The 17,791-nt window shown below is 45.5% G+C and overlaps 1 protein-coding gene across 3 annotated transcripts in view; it reads right to left on the reverse strand.

Moving 5' to 3' along the window:
* The window catches only part of LBH (LBH regulator of Wnt signaling pathway), a 213,409-nt gene that overhangs the window by 48,428 nt on the left and 147,190 nt on the right, over window positions 1-17,791 (reverse strand). The window contains exon 4 of one of the 3 annotated variants that reach the window (XM_075925344.2): window positions 16,577-17,677. The exons of the other annotated variants lie outside the window; for them this stretch is intronic. Coding sequence (XP_075781459.1) covers window positions 17,516-17,677 — 162 coding nt within the window. The 3' untranslated portion in view covers window positions 16,577-17,515. Of the gene's footprint in view, window positions 1-16,576; window positions 17,678-17,791 lie in introns of those variants that run through there. 3 annotated transcript variants of the gene reach the window in all.

Here is a 17,791-nt window from a genome sequence, read left to right on the forward strand (position 1 = left end):
CCAGGCACCCAGCTCTATGAAGGTGGCCTTCCTCATCCTGAAGTTATGGAGCCACTGCTGGTTGTCCCGCCACTCCATCACCAGCCGGTCCCACCAGTCGGAACTGGTGTCCAGCCTCCAGGACCTCACTCTACCATGGAGTGCGATTGCAAGGGCCTTGCTCCCACACACAGGCAGAGGGTCTCGATGATGAGCTCAGAGTTGAGCTCCTGCAGGACCATGAAGACAGCCTGCACAAACTGCTGCAGAAGCTTCAGCATGGTAGTATGGGGCCATAGCATGCCCAGAGGCAGCTCTGGCTCTATGGCAAGGAGTGATGTGGTGTCCAAAAGCTGGGCAACCAGAGCACATACTGCTAAAGCTTTGCTGTCCCTTGGAGAAGTAGGCAAGAAAGCAGAAGAAGCTAAGAAACGGCTGTCCAGGGAGGTCCCTTTAAGCACGCATCTCAGATAGCCTTAGGCAACAGCACCCGGAAGCAACTGCTGACCTAATGAACTGGTTCTAGGTGGCCTTAAATGCAAGATAGCATCCAATCAGTGTCTTTCAAAATAGTAAATGGCTATTTTGTTGCGCTTTTAGTGTGTGGACGTTTTCTTTCAAAATAAGCTATTTCAGAAGAGCTCTTCCAGAAAAACTTATTCTGAAAGAAGCTTGTAGTCTAGACGTACCTCAGAGTACCACGGAATGGGACCTATCTTTTGTCGTGCACATTAAGAGGAAGAACTACATCATGGGCATATCGTAGAATTTAATTGAGGGGTCCACGAACTGTTTGGGGCAGAAAGGGAGAGCAATGGAAATTGTCATTGTTTTTAATTCAAATCAGTGTTCAAACCAAACCTTCGCAGCTATCTCCCCTGATAACTTTTTCCACTTCCTCTACCTGCCACGCTCTCTCTGGAATGAGTGGTGGAAATAGCCCATGTAGGTCATGAGAAAGGATCAAACCTCTAAACATGTTGTTATTCCTGTTTTCCAGCTCCGAGAGCTCAGAAAAGCAGACGATTTAATAAAGCAGGTTGCAGACAACTAATCCAGGCCTCCTGGCAGACTTTCAGCAGGGACAAAGAATTCTTTACAGAGGCTCAGAATTGCTACAGTAGACATTTTTCCAGCTGAGAATTTCTTGTTGTTCCTAATACTTATGCCACTGCAGGTGCTACAAATAGTCATCATCAGCTCATCAAAAAAATCCTCTATTGCATTTTTGTTCAGTATGATTACTCAGCTGTATTCTGCCTACATTGCCCTTAGGCAGGTTTATGGGCAATTTATAATCTCCCATACAATATATAGCTAGTTCTTTGAGGCAGGGATCATGTCTACCTCGGTGTTAGTACAGAGCTAAGCACAATTGGTTGTGATCCTGATCAGGGCTTCTGGGCACTGATAGTAAAATAATAATAATAAAGATATCTGCACACGCCATACAGTACATGGTTTACTGAGTATATGAAGCCATAGGTACTATCTTGCCCTCTAAAGTCAAGAAAACTGAGTTTCTGTTCCCGAGATTATACGTGAGTGAAAATAGTACATTTCAGATCTTTTCATCTCCAATCCCCAAATTCATGAAATTACAGATGTAAGAGAGATAAAAGACGTATTGAGTCTTTCAGCATATGTCCCGCGAAAGCAAAATTATTCCCTTCAGTACACTTGCTAGTAGTTTTCCGTCTTCTCAAATATTTAGGGCCATTATGGCTTTAGTATTTGCATGATACTTATGTATTTTGGAACACATTGAAAAAACATAAAATCGCCATAAAATATGAAATGTTAATGTTCCACCATGCTCACTATGCATGCATTAGAGAGAAGCCTATGCCATACAAATATGGCTGAGCAATCCATCTCACTGAGGCCTTGTCTCTGCTTGCAGAAGTAGCTAGGATATATGTAGCTAAATGCTGCAGTGAAAGGCAGACTGTCCACAATGCAATGGGCAACTACACACAGCAGTAAAGACTCTAGCAGTGGGGACGGGCATCAGATGGGAGCTACTGGAGCCTTTCCTTGCTGCCTCCCCCTTGCCAGATCCTTTTCCTTCTGCTGGAGGCAGGGGGAGGCCCCAGCAGTGGGGATGCTGTGGGTAACCGCATGGCTAAAGATAGCAGTGCAAGCAGAGGAGGCATGGCTTCGGTGTATAGACAGCCACATGTAGGGCTGTCCGGTTTTGCAATTGGAGTGCCTGAGCAAAAAGAGACCCTGGCACCGGGCCGTTAAAAGTCCAATGGGCGGCACAGCAGGGACCCAAGGCTTAGGAAGGCTCCCTATCTGCCATGGCTCCACATTGCTCCTGGAAGTGTCCACCAGGTTGCTAGGGCCCTTAGGCCCAGAGAGGCTCCGTACACTGCTCCCTTCCCAAGTGCCAGCTCCGCAGCTCCCATTAGTCAGGAACGGCAACCCATGGGAGCTGCAAGAGTAGTGCCTGTGGGCTTGAGGGCAGTGTATGGAGCCTCCTTGTACTAGAGTCCACAGGGACCTAGCAGCCACTTCCTGGGAGCTGCAGTAAGCATTGCTGGGACCGAGCACCCCAACCCCCTGCCCTAGCCTGGAGTTCCCTCCTGCATCCTCTTGGAGCTTTCATCCTACCCACCTGAACCCAGTTCCTTAGCCCTGAGCCTCCTTCTGCAGCCAAAACCCCAGCCAGAGTCCTCAGGCCCCTCCCTCACTCCAAACCCCTGACCCAACCAGCTGAAGGAGTGAGGGTGAGGAAGAGGAGGGATAGCAGGAGAGGGGATGGAGTGAGTGGGCCAGGGCTTCAGAGAAGGGGCAGGGCAGGAGCAGGGCTTTAGGGAAGGGGAGGCGCGGGATGTTCAGTTTTATGTCATTAGGGTTACTAGGGCCAGATTTACCATTACCCTAGAGATGCTTTGTATTCAAAGAGGTTGGTGTTAGCACAGACATAATCCTCCCTCCACCACCCTTTGCTCCTGGGAATGATCCCAAATGAAAAGGATCATTTGTGATGTGCACGGGCAGCTCTGGGCTATTTCCACAGCAGCCTGAGGCACAAGGGTCATTCTGAAACGGGGGCAGGGCAGAAAATAGTGTGGGTGGATCAGAGTGGAAGAGCAGGTTTTTCAAGGGCAGGCTTGCACCCAGCAGGGCTGAAAGACTTCCAGGCCCCCGGGCAAGGTGGGAGGGCAGTTCTGCACCCCCAAAGGGATGGAGCCTCAGTCAGAAGGGGTGGGACTGCAGCTAGCTTCCCCCAGGTAGCCTCAGTGTTGCCCAGATCATGTCATGTAGTGTTCTGGTGGCAACTTAAAGGGCCCAGAGCAATGACTGGGAGCCCCAGGCCCTTTTGAATCACCAGCCCCCAGGGCCCCCTGTCATCTCCTGAAGGGCCTATTTGCACCCCACTGATTCTGTACCCCGGCGACGTCCCAACTGGGACAATGAAGGGAGGACATAAGTAACAGCAGCCTGCAGAACTGCACTCCTATGTGGCAGACACTTCACATGCCTCCATCTGCTCCTGTACAGAGGAAGCACAAACCGCTTCCTTGCTGTCCTTCTGCCATTGCATCAGTACAAGCACTATACCACCTCTGCTTAGTTTCTGCCATTCTGCAAGGAAGCCTTTCTAGTTTGCTTGATACTGGCCAGGAAAATAAGGGTCTGTTTACACTAGGAAATTATTTCAAAATAATTAAATTCAAAATAAGAACTCCTGAAATAACTATTTCGAAATAAGCTTATTCCCCAAGGAAAGCAGGAGTACCGATTCGAAATAACAGGCTTGGTAGTGAGGAACCTCGCTTATTATTTTGAAATAATTCCCTAGTGTAGATGAGGGCTAAGATTAGGACTGCCCCATTACATTGGCCATTTTCCTCTGTGAGTGCTGGCACTATTTTCCAGCTCATCCTACAATCTGAGCAGTAGGGGTCTGAATGAGAACAGGTTTGGCAGCGTTGGATCAAATGGCAGGGACAGATCACTAACATAGTGATTGAGAAGAGACCAATAACAAAACTACCAGCTCGTGTGCCCATGGGTGGGAATCGTGCTGAATATTATTATGAAGTTTGAGTTTTTACAACATTTCCTTGTTAATTCTTCTGTGATGATGAAATGGAAAGACCCAACTTATACATTGGACAAACAATAAAATATCATTTAAAATAATTGGTTGGACTTATGAAATGTGACAATAGTCGATCTTGATTAATCAAGGTCTTGAAATAAAGGTTACCCAGGAGGCATTGGTGCTGTGTAATTGTAACTAACTCCCTAGTGTGGGTTATATAGGCTACCACAAGGGTACCTGAAAATCCTTCATTGGAGTCTGCCAAATTATTCAGGAAAAATTCAGGGAGTTGAGCCAACTCACATATCTAGTGGTTTATGAGACTGATGGACCCTCAGGCATGTGCTTTGCTGCTATGCAATGCGATGGATTGAGACTGGCTCTCTGCTATCTATATTTATCATTATCCCCTCAGGAAGTGCTTTGGCAGGATTTTGTAATGAAAACCCTGCCCAGAGCACTCTTTGGCATGCAGTGAGCAGCCTTTAAATAGCACAGTGACATACTGCAATAATTACTCATATTAGCATTTTTCTTTTTATTGTAGCCTATGTCACATTGTTTGCACCACCTAATTTATTCCACTGCACTTTGCATGTCATGAATTCAAGGAAGAAATGGCTTAAAAGGCAAAGTTCAGATTTGGATTCAGATCCAAACTTTCCTGGAGTTGGGTTGATTCTAGATCCAGGTTTTGAGTTAATTCATTATCAAAATACAGGCCAGTGTCAGTGTTAACATTCACTTCCAGATCTGAACGTTACCAAAGCTTGTGGGTATTTGGATATGACAATTAGTTTTGGACCCACCTCTAGTTCAGGGGTATTGATTGAGGTACAAAAGAAATAAAATATCAAGAGGCCCAAACAGAATAATGGCAACAAGACTCTGAATATAACTTGTTTTAAGGCTGCATAGAAGTTTCCATTCAGATCCTCTGTTTTCAGTTGTTCACAGCTTTTAGAAACATTTACCAATTGCACTAAAATTTTCTGGTCTCTGACAAAGTTGCATTTTATTTTAACTATTTTTCAGTGACAAGAACCCTGGGAGTGGGCTGCTAAAACTGCTTAGAGTCAAAAGGCTAAGTTTGGGTTGGAAATAGGAATTATTGAGGATCAGGGTTCTTCCTTGTTCTAAGAGAAATTGATTTTTATTTGACTGCATTCTTAGCCTTTAAAAATTGCATACTGCGGGTGCTGTAGACTTGTCCCATTAACCCTATAAAGCACATACCTAAACAAAGACACTTTGCTCATGTCTGCAAGGTTATCATTGCTGTGTACTAAGGGCTTGATCCAAATGCCACTGAAGTAAATAGAAAACCCCCCCACTGATTTCAGTGAACTTTGGATCAAGTTCTAAATTGCTCTCTCTCTTGAATTGCTCCAAACTGACTGGTATCATGGTGCAAACATTTCAGGGATACAATGTCATACATTTGTGACTATCAGGATCTTGAACCGATATTAGTAACCTCTTAACTAAACTACTGCTTCACATGGTAAAGCTAACATTATAATCCTTTATACATATTGTTAGAAAGAGACAGACAAGTTATAGAATCATGGCAATTGCTTGTTTACATTCAGATTTCTTATAACCAATTCTGTTAAAGGGGGTAATTAAAGCCTAGTAATATGCAATTCTTGATTTCCCAATGTGTAGTCTGATTATTACAAAACAATGCCCAATATACAATTTTTGCTTCTGCTAATACTTTATGTATCCCTAACGTCTTCTGCCTGTGGTGCTCAAAGCACTTTCCCATCATTAACTTAGCCTCCAAATGTCCTTGTGAAATAGGTTAGTATCACTCTAATTTCACCTCTTTTGTAGAGATAAGGAAACTAAGACATAAATAATTGTCCATCATTGTACAGGAGGACCAAGGCAATGGTCAGGAACAGAATGCAAATGTGTACCTTGAACACAAGATTTTCCCTTTCTTCTTTGCCATCCTTCTGTTCCTTACAATATAGGACAGAATTGCACATCAATCAATCAAATTCAAAACAGTGAGACCAAATGAAATTTTATTCTGTATGGTATTGCTTAAAATGACTCAATCCCACACAAACTTGGGGCAATCTATCATATTTAGTGCTGATTCAGTTTTTGTTTTCGTGTATGCTATTCAGTGAATTTTGGGTTCATCGTTGATTTATGAATCATTCTCACCACTGCAGTCATATTAATGGCAAACATGCTCCATATTTGGCCATATTCGCTAAAGAGCATAGACAAACAATATTCAAGCCATGGATTGCTGGGAAAATGTTCACTTAAATTATTTGCTATATATTAAAGGTCAAATGCTATTGTTCTGCTCTCTACTTGGATAAATAATTTATTTTTGAAAAGCTGAGACTATCAACTGGTCACTAGTTAGTAAAGCATCATGTTTAAGGAATGAATAAGTCATGTGTAAGCAGGAGCTGAAGGAACGCTTCCCTTACAGCTAGCTGGGAAGTGGGGAGACACTCTCGGTGTGTCCATATAAATACCTGCCTAGTCAATCAATCATGGATTTAAAAGTAGCCATTCTTCTACAAAGGAATTTTATGACGTTATTACAGAGAGAAACTGCAGAACTGTAATTCATCTACAAATTTGACACTGTTACCCTTCGCTTCAATAAAGACATTAACTGGTTAACACCCTACAAAACCAATTTCCCTTACCTTTAATATCTGCATTTTCACATAAAAAATTATGAATGGGACACAGCCAGCCTACTAAATTAGCTTCATTATCATGGCTCCTACAATTGACAAGTATTTCTTTTGCTGTTATATACATCTGTCAGGGGGTACACCCCTGATGGGGGCTGCTGACCCCCCTTTACTAACCCGCGTCTCAGTCCGGGCCTATACCGCACCCCAAAGTCCCCAAAAGTCCAGGCCCCTCTATCCGGGGATATACGGTATCCAATGTCCCAACACAAAGTCCAGGCCCCTCTATCAGGGGATATATGGTATCACAGGCCTAGTCCCTCTGAGGAGCCTCTCCTGGCCCCAGGCCTGGTTATCTGGGGGGGCGGGCCTGCGTGGTAGGGGGACCCGGGCCCTCCCTCTCCACCGGGTCCCAGCCCAGGGCCCTTCAGGCAGGGTCTGTGGCTCCTGCCGGCTCGGCGGGGAATCCGGCCGATACACACGGAGCCAAACTTTGTATCCCCTGCCCTGGGCTGCTTCCTACCGCGCCCCGGTTCCCCGGGGGCCCATTGGCCTCTGAGGCAGGACCTGCCGGGGTTGTGGGGACGCTCCGGTCTCCCGGAGTCGGGGTCCGCTTCCTCGGTGTCTGGGTCCAGCACTGGCAGCGGCTCTGGTCCCAGCGGCTGCAAAAACACTGGCCTGGCCTGGCCTGGCCTGGCCTGGTCTCCTCTCTCCCCCAGCTGTCCTCCTGCCTGCTGGGCTCCCTCTGCCTTTATACCTGGCCTCTGCTGGGAGCATGCCCAGCAGGGCCGGAAGGGCGGGGCCCTCTCCGCCAGCTAGGCCTGGGCTACTCCTGGCCCTGCAGTGCGGGGCCTGTTCGCCCCGTCACAACATCTTAGATTCTATTATTCATACTCCAATTTATCTGATGAAGTGGATCTTACCCAGGAAAGCTCATGGTACTATATATTTTTGTTAGTCTCTAAGGGTATGTCTACACTACCCTCCTAGTTCGAATGAGGAGTAACGGTAGCCTAGTCCGAATTACCTAGTCCGTGCCGCGTGTAGCCGCGCAGCACGGGGTTCAAACGAGCCGGGATTTAAAAATGGCGGTGCCCGGCTTATGCAAATGAAGCCCGGGAAATTCAAATCCCGGGCTTCATTTGCAAGTGCGGTATGCCTACATTACCCTCCTAGTTCGAACTAGGAGGGTAGTGTAGACATATCCTAAGGTGCCACACGACTACTCATATGCAAATACCATTCAGCTTTGCTTAGATTTGTTAGTTATGCTGCCAATGGAGTAGTGTTTTGCTCATTGTAATCAACTTAATTGGTGACCCAATACCAGCTATGTTTGTATTAAATGAAGGGATAGGTAAAATATATTTACTGATATTTGTAATCATATATATAGTAGCCCATTGTCTGTGAGTCTGTAATGCTGACATACACGGCCATGCCTCCTGGCCGTGTACGTCAGCGCCCCGTCCCCCTTCCCCTCCCTCGGTGGCGATTTGGCCCAGCACTGCACTGCTCAGCTGGGCTCCGGCGGGAGAGCAAGTGGCAGCAAGCGGCCCTTTGGGGAACACCACTCAGCTGGGCCCGGGGCGGCAAGCGGCCTTTTGAGGTCCGCGCTCCCCACACATGGGGAGCGCAGACCCCAAAGGGCCACTTGCCGCCGCTTGCTCCCCCACCGGGGCCCAGCTGAGCACTGGAAGGGGGGTAGGAAGCAGAGCTGGAGAGGATTGGAGGCTGTGGGGCTGGAGTGCAGGATGGGAGGGGCCCGGAGGAAGGGGGGAGGGAAGCAGAGCAGGGGGGGATCAGGGGCCGTGGGGCTGGATGGGAGGAGGGGGGTGGGAAGCAGACCTGGTGAGGGGGAGGTGCAACCACTGGCCGCAGCCAAAGTCCTTGTGTACGTCACCGCCCCCCCTTCCTCCTCCCACCGTGGCGCTGAGTGGTGCGCCCCTCAGCCGAGCTGCCGCAGAAGAGGGAAAGGGGGGGGGTGGTGACATAGACAGCCCCGCCCCCTGGCTATGTATGTCACTGCCCTGCCCCTCCTTCCCTGCGGCAGCACAGCTGAGCGCACAACACTCAGCCGAGCCACCACGGAGGGAGGGGAAGGGGGCGGGGCGGTGACGTACACGGCCAGAGTGTGGGGCCATGTATGTCACCAGCCCCCTTCCCCTCCCACTGTGGCACTCAACTGAGTGCTGCGCCCCTCAGCCAGGCCGCCCGGGGAGCCAGCAGTGCAAGGTGCCATTTGGGCTCCCCCGGGGTGGAAGAGGAAGGGAGGGCGGGGTGGTACACGTTCCCACCCCCTGGCTGTGTACGTCACCACCTCACTCCCCTCCCTCACGGAAGCCCAGCTGAGCAGGCAGCACTCAGCAAGCACCACGGAGGGAAGGAAGGGGAAGGGGGGTGGGGAGAGACAGAGGGGAGAGAGAGGCAGGAGGATGAGGAGAAGAGAAAGGGAGAGTGAGAGACAGGAGGGGGAGAAGAGAAAGAAAGAGATGGAGAGAGAGGCATGAGGCAGAGGAGAGCTGAGAGAGAGGGGAGGAGGCAGTAGGAGGAGAGAGAGAGAGAGAGACAGAGTGAGAGAGCTCAGGAGAGAAGACCTGAAAATCCCATCTTATGACGGGCTAATTGGCTAGTTTTATGAGAATGCAGGAAAATAGGACTGTGCTGAATTGTTCCAAAGGAAAGGGCTCACAGTTAGCAGAAACAAGCTTGCTAAGCAGGACCTTGGTTTTCAGAACTCTACAGTGTTCCCTCTAAGGTAGGCGCCTGTGCAGATGTGCACAAAAAATTTGAAGTCCACCCACCTCCTTCTCTGAGTCACGCAGCAGCTGAACCTGAAAGGTGAGTGGTATGACTGCTCCGGCAGCTGGGACCATGTGGCAGGTGGCTGCTCCCATGGTTGGGCCCAGGACCAGGGTTACGTTGTGGGGCAGCTGCTCCAGCAGCCAGGGCCAGGAGCTGCATGGCAGGTGGCTGGTCCAGTGGCCAGGGTTGAGACCGCATAGTAGGTGGCTGCTCTGGCGACTGGTGTTGGGACCGCGTGTTTAGGTAGCTGCTCCGGCGGGCTGGGGCCAGGGCCACATGGCAAGCAGCTGCTCCAGTGGGGTGGGGCCGGGGCAGTGTGGTGAGTAACTGTTCCAGAGGCCAGGATCTTTCCATGGTGTGTGAATTTCCTACTCTTTTGTAGCATCACAAAACATCTGTCAGCATATATCAATGCACATTGCTAAGCATCATTCCCTTACTTGTCATCAAAGCCACACTGAGAGTACTACTTTGCCACAAAGCAATGCACTCCCAGAGCAGTCTCTGAATTCATAACAGGACAGGAATCTACCAAATATATCCTCACCAGCAAACGATTAAGTAGATATGTGGATTTTTTTCCACTCACCCTCTTTTAAACTAATTCCATGGCTTCCCTGACACCGGGCCAAGGCTATTTACGTCTGAAAGTGCTGTTCTCTGGACACTGAACACTAACTTCTCAGGATATTTTTTGTAAGTGATAATTAAACATGATCTTCCATTAACTGCTTGCACATACACGGTGCATTAGGAATGACCAGTTTTGATATAAATACGCAAATGCAGTGGAGTGCAGCAAGACTTAAATATTAGCCCCAAAGGAAACATTTGGCATTATCAGTAAACTTGGTGATAATATTTGTATTGGGCCAAATCATCAAGTCCTTACTTGAGGACCATATCTTGACTCCAGTCCTTGGTGTTGATCCCACTGACCTAATGTGCATGCTGACTGTGTGAGAAAGGAGAAACGGCGACTAGAAGGCTGGGTCCTTATTGTGATTCTAGAATTAACTGTATGCTGAAGTCGTCTGGTGGAATACTCACTGCCAAATGTTTGCGTTCGAGGTAAAGAGGGCAGGCGAGTCACAATGTCTCTCTCACTTGTCTGTTGCTCAGCATAAGTGAGTGCAACCCTACTGAAGTCAATGAGAGTTGCTTACACCAGAGCAGAATGGGGTCCCGTTTTTCTATTTTTAACAATTGTTATTCAGGATCAAACACATCTAGCAGCTGTATTGACTGAATGTACTGATGTGGTCATAGGAGAAACTGAAGATTGAAGTATGACACTGTCGACTGTCTAGCAAGGGCTTTTCCTAGCATAACTTCAAGGCAAGCATGTCGGGAGGCGGGATTTGGTGGCATGGTTCCTAAGTCAGTTACCTGAGTTTAAATATCTGTTTAGGAAACCTCACATGTTGAACTCATCCTAGGCCTTCCCTGATAAAAAAAACTTTCATAATCCATCATGACTGGTGCTCTCTGCTGAAAACAGGGGATGCTAAAGATCAAGACTGAAGGTATTAGCAAAGCTGAATAGGAATCCTGGAGGGAACTATATCCAGGAGTGAACCTCAATCCTGAGCTGTTAATTGACACAACTATACATAGAAGTTTGCAGTGCACCTGCTTGCATGATTCCTGCACTTTCCCAGAACAACTAGACCTTTGTTCTCATGGGAATGTCATTTACTTATGAAATAACAGACTTTAGAGATGGCAGATTACAGGTGTCTGATTTCCTTTTCCCCTTGCCCATACCTCATCAATGATTAGGACTAGACTGGGGGCAGCCTTCTTGTGACTCTTCATGCAACGCACAGCCAACCTGTGGAACTCCTTGCCAGAGGATGTTGTGAATGCCAGGACTTTAACAGGGTTCAAAACAGAACTCGATAAGTTCATGAAGGATAGACCCATCAATGGCTATTAGCTAGGATGAGTAGGAATGGTGTCCCTAGCCTCTGTTTGTCAGAGGCTGGGAATGGATGACGGGGTGGGATCGCTTGATGATTACCTGGTCTGTTCATTGCCCCTGGGGGCATCTGGCATTGGCCACTGTTGGAAGACAAGATACTGATCTAGGTGGACCTTTGATCTGTCCCAGTAAGGCCTTCTTATGGTTTTATACACAAGGACTGGAAATTTAAGCAGCTAGTACATTTTTTTTCCTCATAGAATGGATGGAAGCAGAAAATGACTGCCAGATGGAAGAAACTAGTTTCCACCATTTGTGCCAGCAGTAGTGTGAGAACGATGTAATAAATTGTAAACAGATAAATAAATAAAATAATAATAGTTAATAATGGTTTTCTCCAAGCACGCAGAGAAGTAACCCCCAGTTCTCTTCAGGAAAAGCAGTGCTAAGGGCTGAGAATCCATTGGCAGAGTTCTAGTGGCAATACACTGCAGGGCCTTTATGAATTAGTCAGTCCTACTTATGAATCTCTCTCTCTTTTTGTTGGGGACAGTGGCATATAAAATGAATTTCTGGATCTGGACTCCCTCAGCTGCTGCAAGAGTCACTCCAGGTCAGGTTCACCATGTACAGTGATAGGGAAAGCTGATCAGATCAGGATCACAGAGAGGCGCTAAGCAGGTCTATGCACATAGCAACCTATCCAGCTTGCATTTGTTTTATAATCTGTTGTGTTTCTTAGGCTGACTGGGTTTTCTAGCTATGCTACATTTCATATTACATTGTTTTTCCACCACTGGTTTCAAATTATAATGCTGCTCCCTAGAAGCTCATTTAGCTCCCTTTAAAAGCTCATAAAATGTTACCTGTATATGTTTATTGCCCTTAGTATTTGACCTAAACTCGTTTGGTTTTCCTATATTTACCATTGCTGAACTTTACTCTTTCATTATACAACCTTTAACAAAATAAATAAAAAAGAGTATATTCTCCTTTCACTGGCCTTATGGAACTCAGCTTTATCATGGAAACGAGAAAAATAACCAGAAATGTCTTATTTCACTGGAAACCTCACCTTGAAGGTAGAATTCTGACTCATAAGCAGCATTGAAACAGACTCAAAAGTTTCTGGGATTGGTTTCTGGTGTCACTGAGGCACCCAAAATTGGAGGTTCCTCTGAAACTGCTGGTTCTGAAAAATAGAACTGGACTTCCATTGGCCTTTTCTCCATTAGCAAAAGTGGTCTGACCCAGGTCAGACATGATTTTGCCACTACAGAGGACAGAAATTAATATCTGCCGATGGTAATATTTGTTTGAATCTTAGAAATTCCATCTCTATTAAGGGCATTCTTTTCTCCCGATCTAGACAAAACTGGTAAAGACATTTTGGATATCTAGCATTTCTGTTTCTTTGTGTGGCTGAAATACTACGTGAACAACAATCCAGAAGCTCCAAAAATATTTTGATTAATATTTGGTTATACAGATGACAGGGTTTGTTTTTTTTTAGATTTTTGCTAATGGGAGATGAAATTTAGTTTAAGGAGGTATTTACTTTTCCCTCCTCAGCACTAGAGCACACCTCTAGTGCAGTGATTCCCAACCATTGCTATATCAAATAGCACTGGCACTTCAGTTTTTGTGACTCATTGTCTCCTGTTTTAGTGGTGAGTCTTTGTGCTAGGCTCTGATGAGCTAATGCCCTGTAATAACTTGCATTTAATTGGGTGTAACTGAATTGACCAAGGACGTTCTTATGAGTTTGTAAAAAACTCACTATGGGTTAGCGGACAAATGACTGAATGGGAAAGGAAGGTCCTGGCTAATATAAAAATAGTGAAGTTCCCCAATATGCTAGAAACAAGAATTGGGCTTTGACCAAGCCCCCAGATCTGAACTCTGTAAATTCAGAGGTGGGTATGGATTGAAATCCGAACTCAGCTCAGATTCTAATTTTGCAGGATTTATATGTGAGCAGAGAAAAACCCCAGATTCCAATCACCCCTACAACATGGGAAGTCTTAAATGCAGATTCAGATCTAAATTTTGCAGCCTGGTTCTCTCACCACCAGAAGCCAAGTCTTTCAAATTCCCTCTCAAAATGTGCTGCTCCTTCAAAGCAACTAAGCAATAACCTACCTCAGATATTTTAAAGCAGGAGGGGGATAAAACACTCGTGAGAAACCTTCCTTTTTATTTTCTCCTCTGTCTTATGCAGCAGAGAAGGCCATACTTGATATACTGTGCAGTGCTGTCATAAAGGTTGTTTGTTATTTGAAATCCTTTCTGCTCACGTCTGGTGAGTGACATCCCCTGATTCTCTTAGGAATGAGGTGAATTAATCCCAGTGTCTGGGCCAACTGCTCTGTTAGGCTCCTCAGAATTTTTTGTGAAGCTGCACTATGAATACAGCAGCTCAAGTATTATTTCATAGTAGTACCAGAACTCACTCAAGAAAAGCTAACTTAAGAGAAGTAATTTGAAGGCAGATAATTTGAATTAATTCTGCAATGAAGACATACCCTATGAGCTTAAGGAGATCTCCTAGTATTGCTAAGTCCCTTATCTCTTTAGATAGACAGACAGACAGACAGAAAGGGTATGTCTACACTACCCCGCTAGTTCGAACTAGCGGGGTAATGTATGCATACCGCACTTGCTAATGAAGCCCGGGATTTGAATTTCCCGGGCTTCATTAGCATAAGCGGGGAGCCGCCATTTTTAAATCCCCGCTGCTTCGAACCCCGTGTAGCGCGGCTACACGGGGCTCGAACTAGGTAGTTCGGACTAGGGTCCTATTCCGAACTACCGTTACTCCTCGTGAAACGAGGTGTACCGGTAGTTCGGAATAGGCACCCTAGTCCGAACTACCTAGTTCGAGCCCCGTGTAGCCGCGCTACACGGGGTTCGAAGCAGCGGGGATTTAAAAATGGCGGCTCCCCGCTTATGCTAATGAAGCCCGGGAAATTCAAATCCCGGGCTTCATTAGCAAGTGCGGTATGCATACATTACCCTCCTAGTTCGAACTAGGAGGGTAGTGTAGACATACCCAAAGATTTTGACTTATGAAGCACATTAGGGGTATGTCCACACAGCAGCATTATTTCAGAATAACTGACATTATTCTGAAATAACAAAGAGTGTGTCTACACTACAAGCCTTTATTTCAAAATAATGCTCAGCTGGAGGACTTCTTACTCTGACTCATGGTAACTAAGCCTCATTTCATGAGGAGTAAGGGAAGTCGAAGGAAGAGAACCCTTCCTTCGACTTCCTGCTGTGTAGATTGAACCAAAAGCCGAGTTAAGCTGTTTTGACTTAAACTACAAAATTGACGTAGCTGAAGTTGTGTAGCTTAATTCAACTTTAGCTCTGCTGTGTAGATGTACCCATATATGATTCCTCAAGTAGGAAAGACATTATAGAAAGTCAGATTCTAGTCTCTCCATTCACTTTTGTGTTCCATCCCGCTTCTCTTTATTCTCAGCTATTTTCCATTTGGGAATCATGTGACCATGTCACAATGGTGGAACAGTTGCCTATTTACATTGGAGCTTTACAGTGCTATAACTTGCTGCTCTCAGCAGGGGTGTAGTAGTACAATAGCGCAGTAAAGTGGCAGTGTAAACAAGCCCTTAGATACAAAAGTGCTCTTTCTTTCACTGTCTGATATAACTTTTCAGTAACAAAACCCTTTTCCCTTCTCCTCTCACTGGAAACTTCTCTGATAAGTTTAGGTTAATGAAGTCTATGTGATAGATCACTTATCTGCCACATTCCTATTTCCTATGCACGCCCCTGTCTTAAGACTGATGATAACCTCTAATAGTCTCTAATGCTGCAGCAGCTCAAAAGTGTTGCTTGGGGCATGTGCATATTGTTGCCAGTAATCAGGGCTGGGATCCTGTGATTTTCCTTTGAGGGGCAGGCCAGGGCCTTATGCTTACATATAGACAACTCAATCACACTGCACTATAGAAACAGAATGCACAACTGGCTAGAGCAAGTTGTCGGTTCTAAAGAGAGGAGAGTGGTATCATAGGATTGAAAGGATCTCAAGAAATCATTAAGTCTAGTCCCCTGCACTCATGGCAGGACCAAGCACCATCTAGGCAATCCTTGACAGATGTTTATCTAACCTGCTCTTAAAAATCTCCAATGATGGAGAGTCCACAACCTCCCTAGGCAATTTATTCTAGTGTTTAAGCAACCTGACAGAAAGTTTTTCATAATGTCCAAAAAGAAGCCCATTGCTTCTTGTCCTATCACCAGAGAGTAAGGAAAATAAATTCCTCACTCCTCCTTTTGACAACTTTTTAGATAATTGAAAAGTGCTATCATGTCCCCTCTCAGTCTTCTCTTTTCCAGACTAAACAAACCCAATTCTTTCAGTCTTCCCTCAAACATCATGTTTTCTAAACCTTCAATAATTTTTGTTGCTCTTTTCTGGACCTTCTCCAATTTGTCCACATCTTCCCTGAAATGTGGAACCTAGAACTAGACATAATACTCCAGGTGAGGCCTAATCAGCATGGAGTAGAGCAGAAGAATTACTTCTCATGTCTTGCTCACAACACTCTTGCTAATACATCCCAAAATAAAGTTTGCAATTTTTGTAACAGTGTCACGCTGTTGATTCATATTTAGTTGTGGTCCACTATGACCCATACATTCCTTTCTGCAGTACTCCTTCCTAGACAGTCACTTCCCATTTTTTATGCGTATAATTGGTTATTCTTTCTGAGGGTACGTCTACACTTGCTCCCTAGTTCGGACTAGGGATGCAAATGTAGCTGACCGAAATTGCTAATGAAGCAGGGATTTAAATATCCCGCACTTCATTAGCATAATCTTGCCTGTGCGCTATTCTGCTCACCAGCTGATTTGAACCAGGAAGTGTGCTCCGGGACACGTTAGTTCGAATCAAACCCCTTGGTTCGAACTAATGTTACTCCTCATTTTTTTATTTGAACTAATGCGTCCTGAAGCGCATTCTCTGGTTCGAATCAGCTGGTGAGCGGAATAGTGCATGGGAGAGATTATGCTAATAAAGCACGGGATATTTAAATCCCCACTTCATTAGCAATTTCAGTTGGCTACATTTGCATCCCTAGTCCGAACTAGGGAGCAAGTGTAGACGTACCCTAAGTGAAATACTCTGCATTTGTCCTTATTGAATTTCATCCTGCTTATCTCAGACCATATCTCCAGTTTGTCCAGATAATTTTGAATTATAACCCTATCCTCCAAAACACTTGCAACCCCTCCGAGCTTGGTATCATCCGCACACTACATAAATGTACTCTCCATGCCATTATCTAAGTCATTGATGAAGATATTGAACAGTATAGGTCCCAGAGCTGATGCCTGTGGAACCCCACTCATTATGCCCTTCCAGCATGACTGTTAACCATTGATAACTACTCTCTGAGGGCCATGTCTACCCTAGGAAACTATTTCAAATTAACTAAATTCAACTTAATAACTCCTGATTTTACAAAATTGAAATAGTGTGTCCCCACTACAGGGAAGCCTTGAAATTAGTTTAAGGCAGGCTCCATTAATGTGGACATGCTACCTTGACTTAGAGCTCCAGGAAGCACTGGGGAGTACAGATTTCAAAATAAGCAGCCCATTATTTCAAATAACGGGCTATGCAGTGTGGATACTCCATTTATAAATTCAACCTAAGGGGGGGGGGGGGAGTTCGAAATAAAGTCCTAGCATAGACCAGGGTTGTGAGTGGTTATCCAACCAGTTATACACCCACTTTATAGTAGCTCTGTCTAGGTAGTATTTCCCTAGTTTGTTAATTAGAATGTCATGCAAGACTGTTTCAAATGCCTTACTAATATTTAATTATACCACATCTACTGCTTCCCCCTCATCCACAAAGCTTGTTGCCCTGTTAATTTGATGTGATTTGTTCTTCGCAAATCCATGCTGTTACTTCTTACTTTATTATTTTCTAGATGTTTGCAAATATATTCCTTAATTATTTGCTCCATTTTCTTTCCTTGTACAGAAGTACAGACTGATCTGTAATTTCCTGGGTTGTCCTTATTTCTCTTTTTATAGATGGACAGTATATGTGCACTTTTCCAGTCTCCTGGAATCACTCCTGTATTCCATGATTTTCCAAAGATAATAGCTCAGATATTTGAAACTGAAGAAGAATCTGAATTTTGTGAGATCTGAGATCTGGCTATCTTGGTGGCTGGCCACCTGTGAAAGCTGCAAAAGAGAAAGAAAGCAGAGATGTCATCGCTCACCTCTATTGGAAGTGTCAAATACGCATGAACAGCAGCCACATAGACATTAACTCCCCCCCGCCTCAAGAAGTGATGC

Source organism: Pelodiscus sinensis, chromosome 3 (genome assembly GCF_052426305.1).
Source record: "Pelodiscus sinensis isolate ZL-2025 chromosome 3, ASM5242630v1, whole genome shotgun sequence".
Lineage (NCBI taxonomy): Eukaryota > Metazoa > Chordata > Testudines > Trionychidae > Pelodiscus > Pelodiscus sinensis.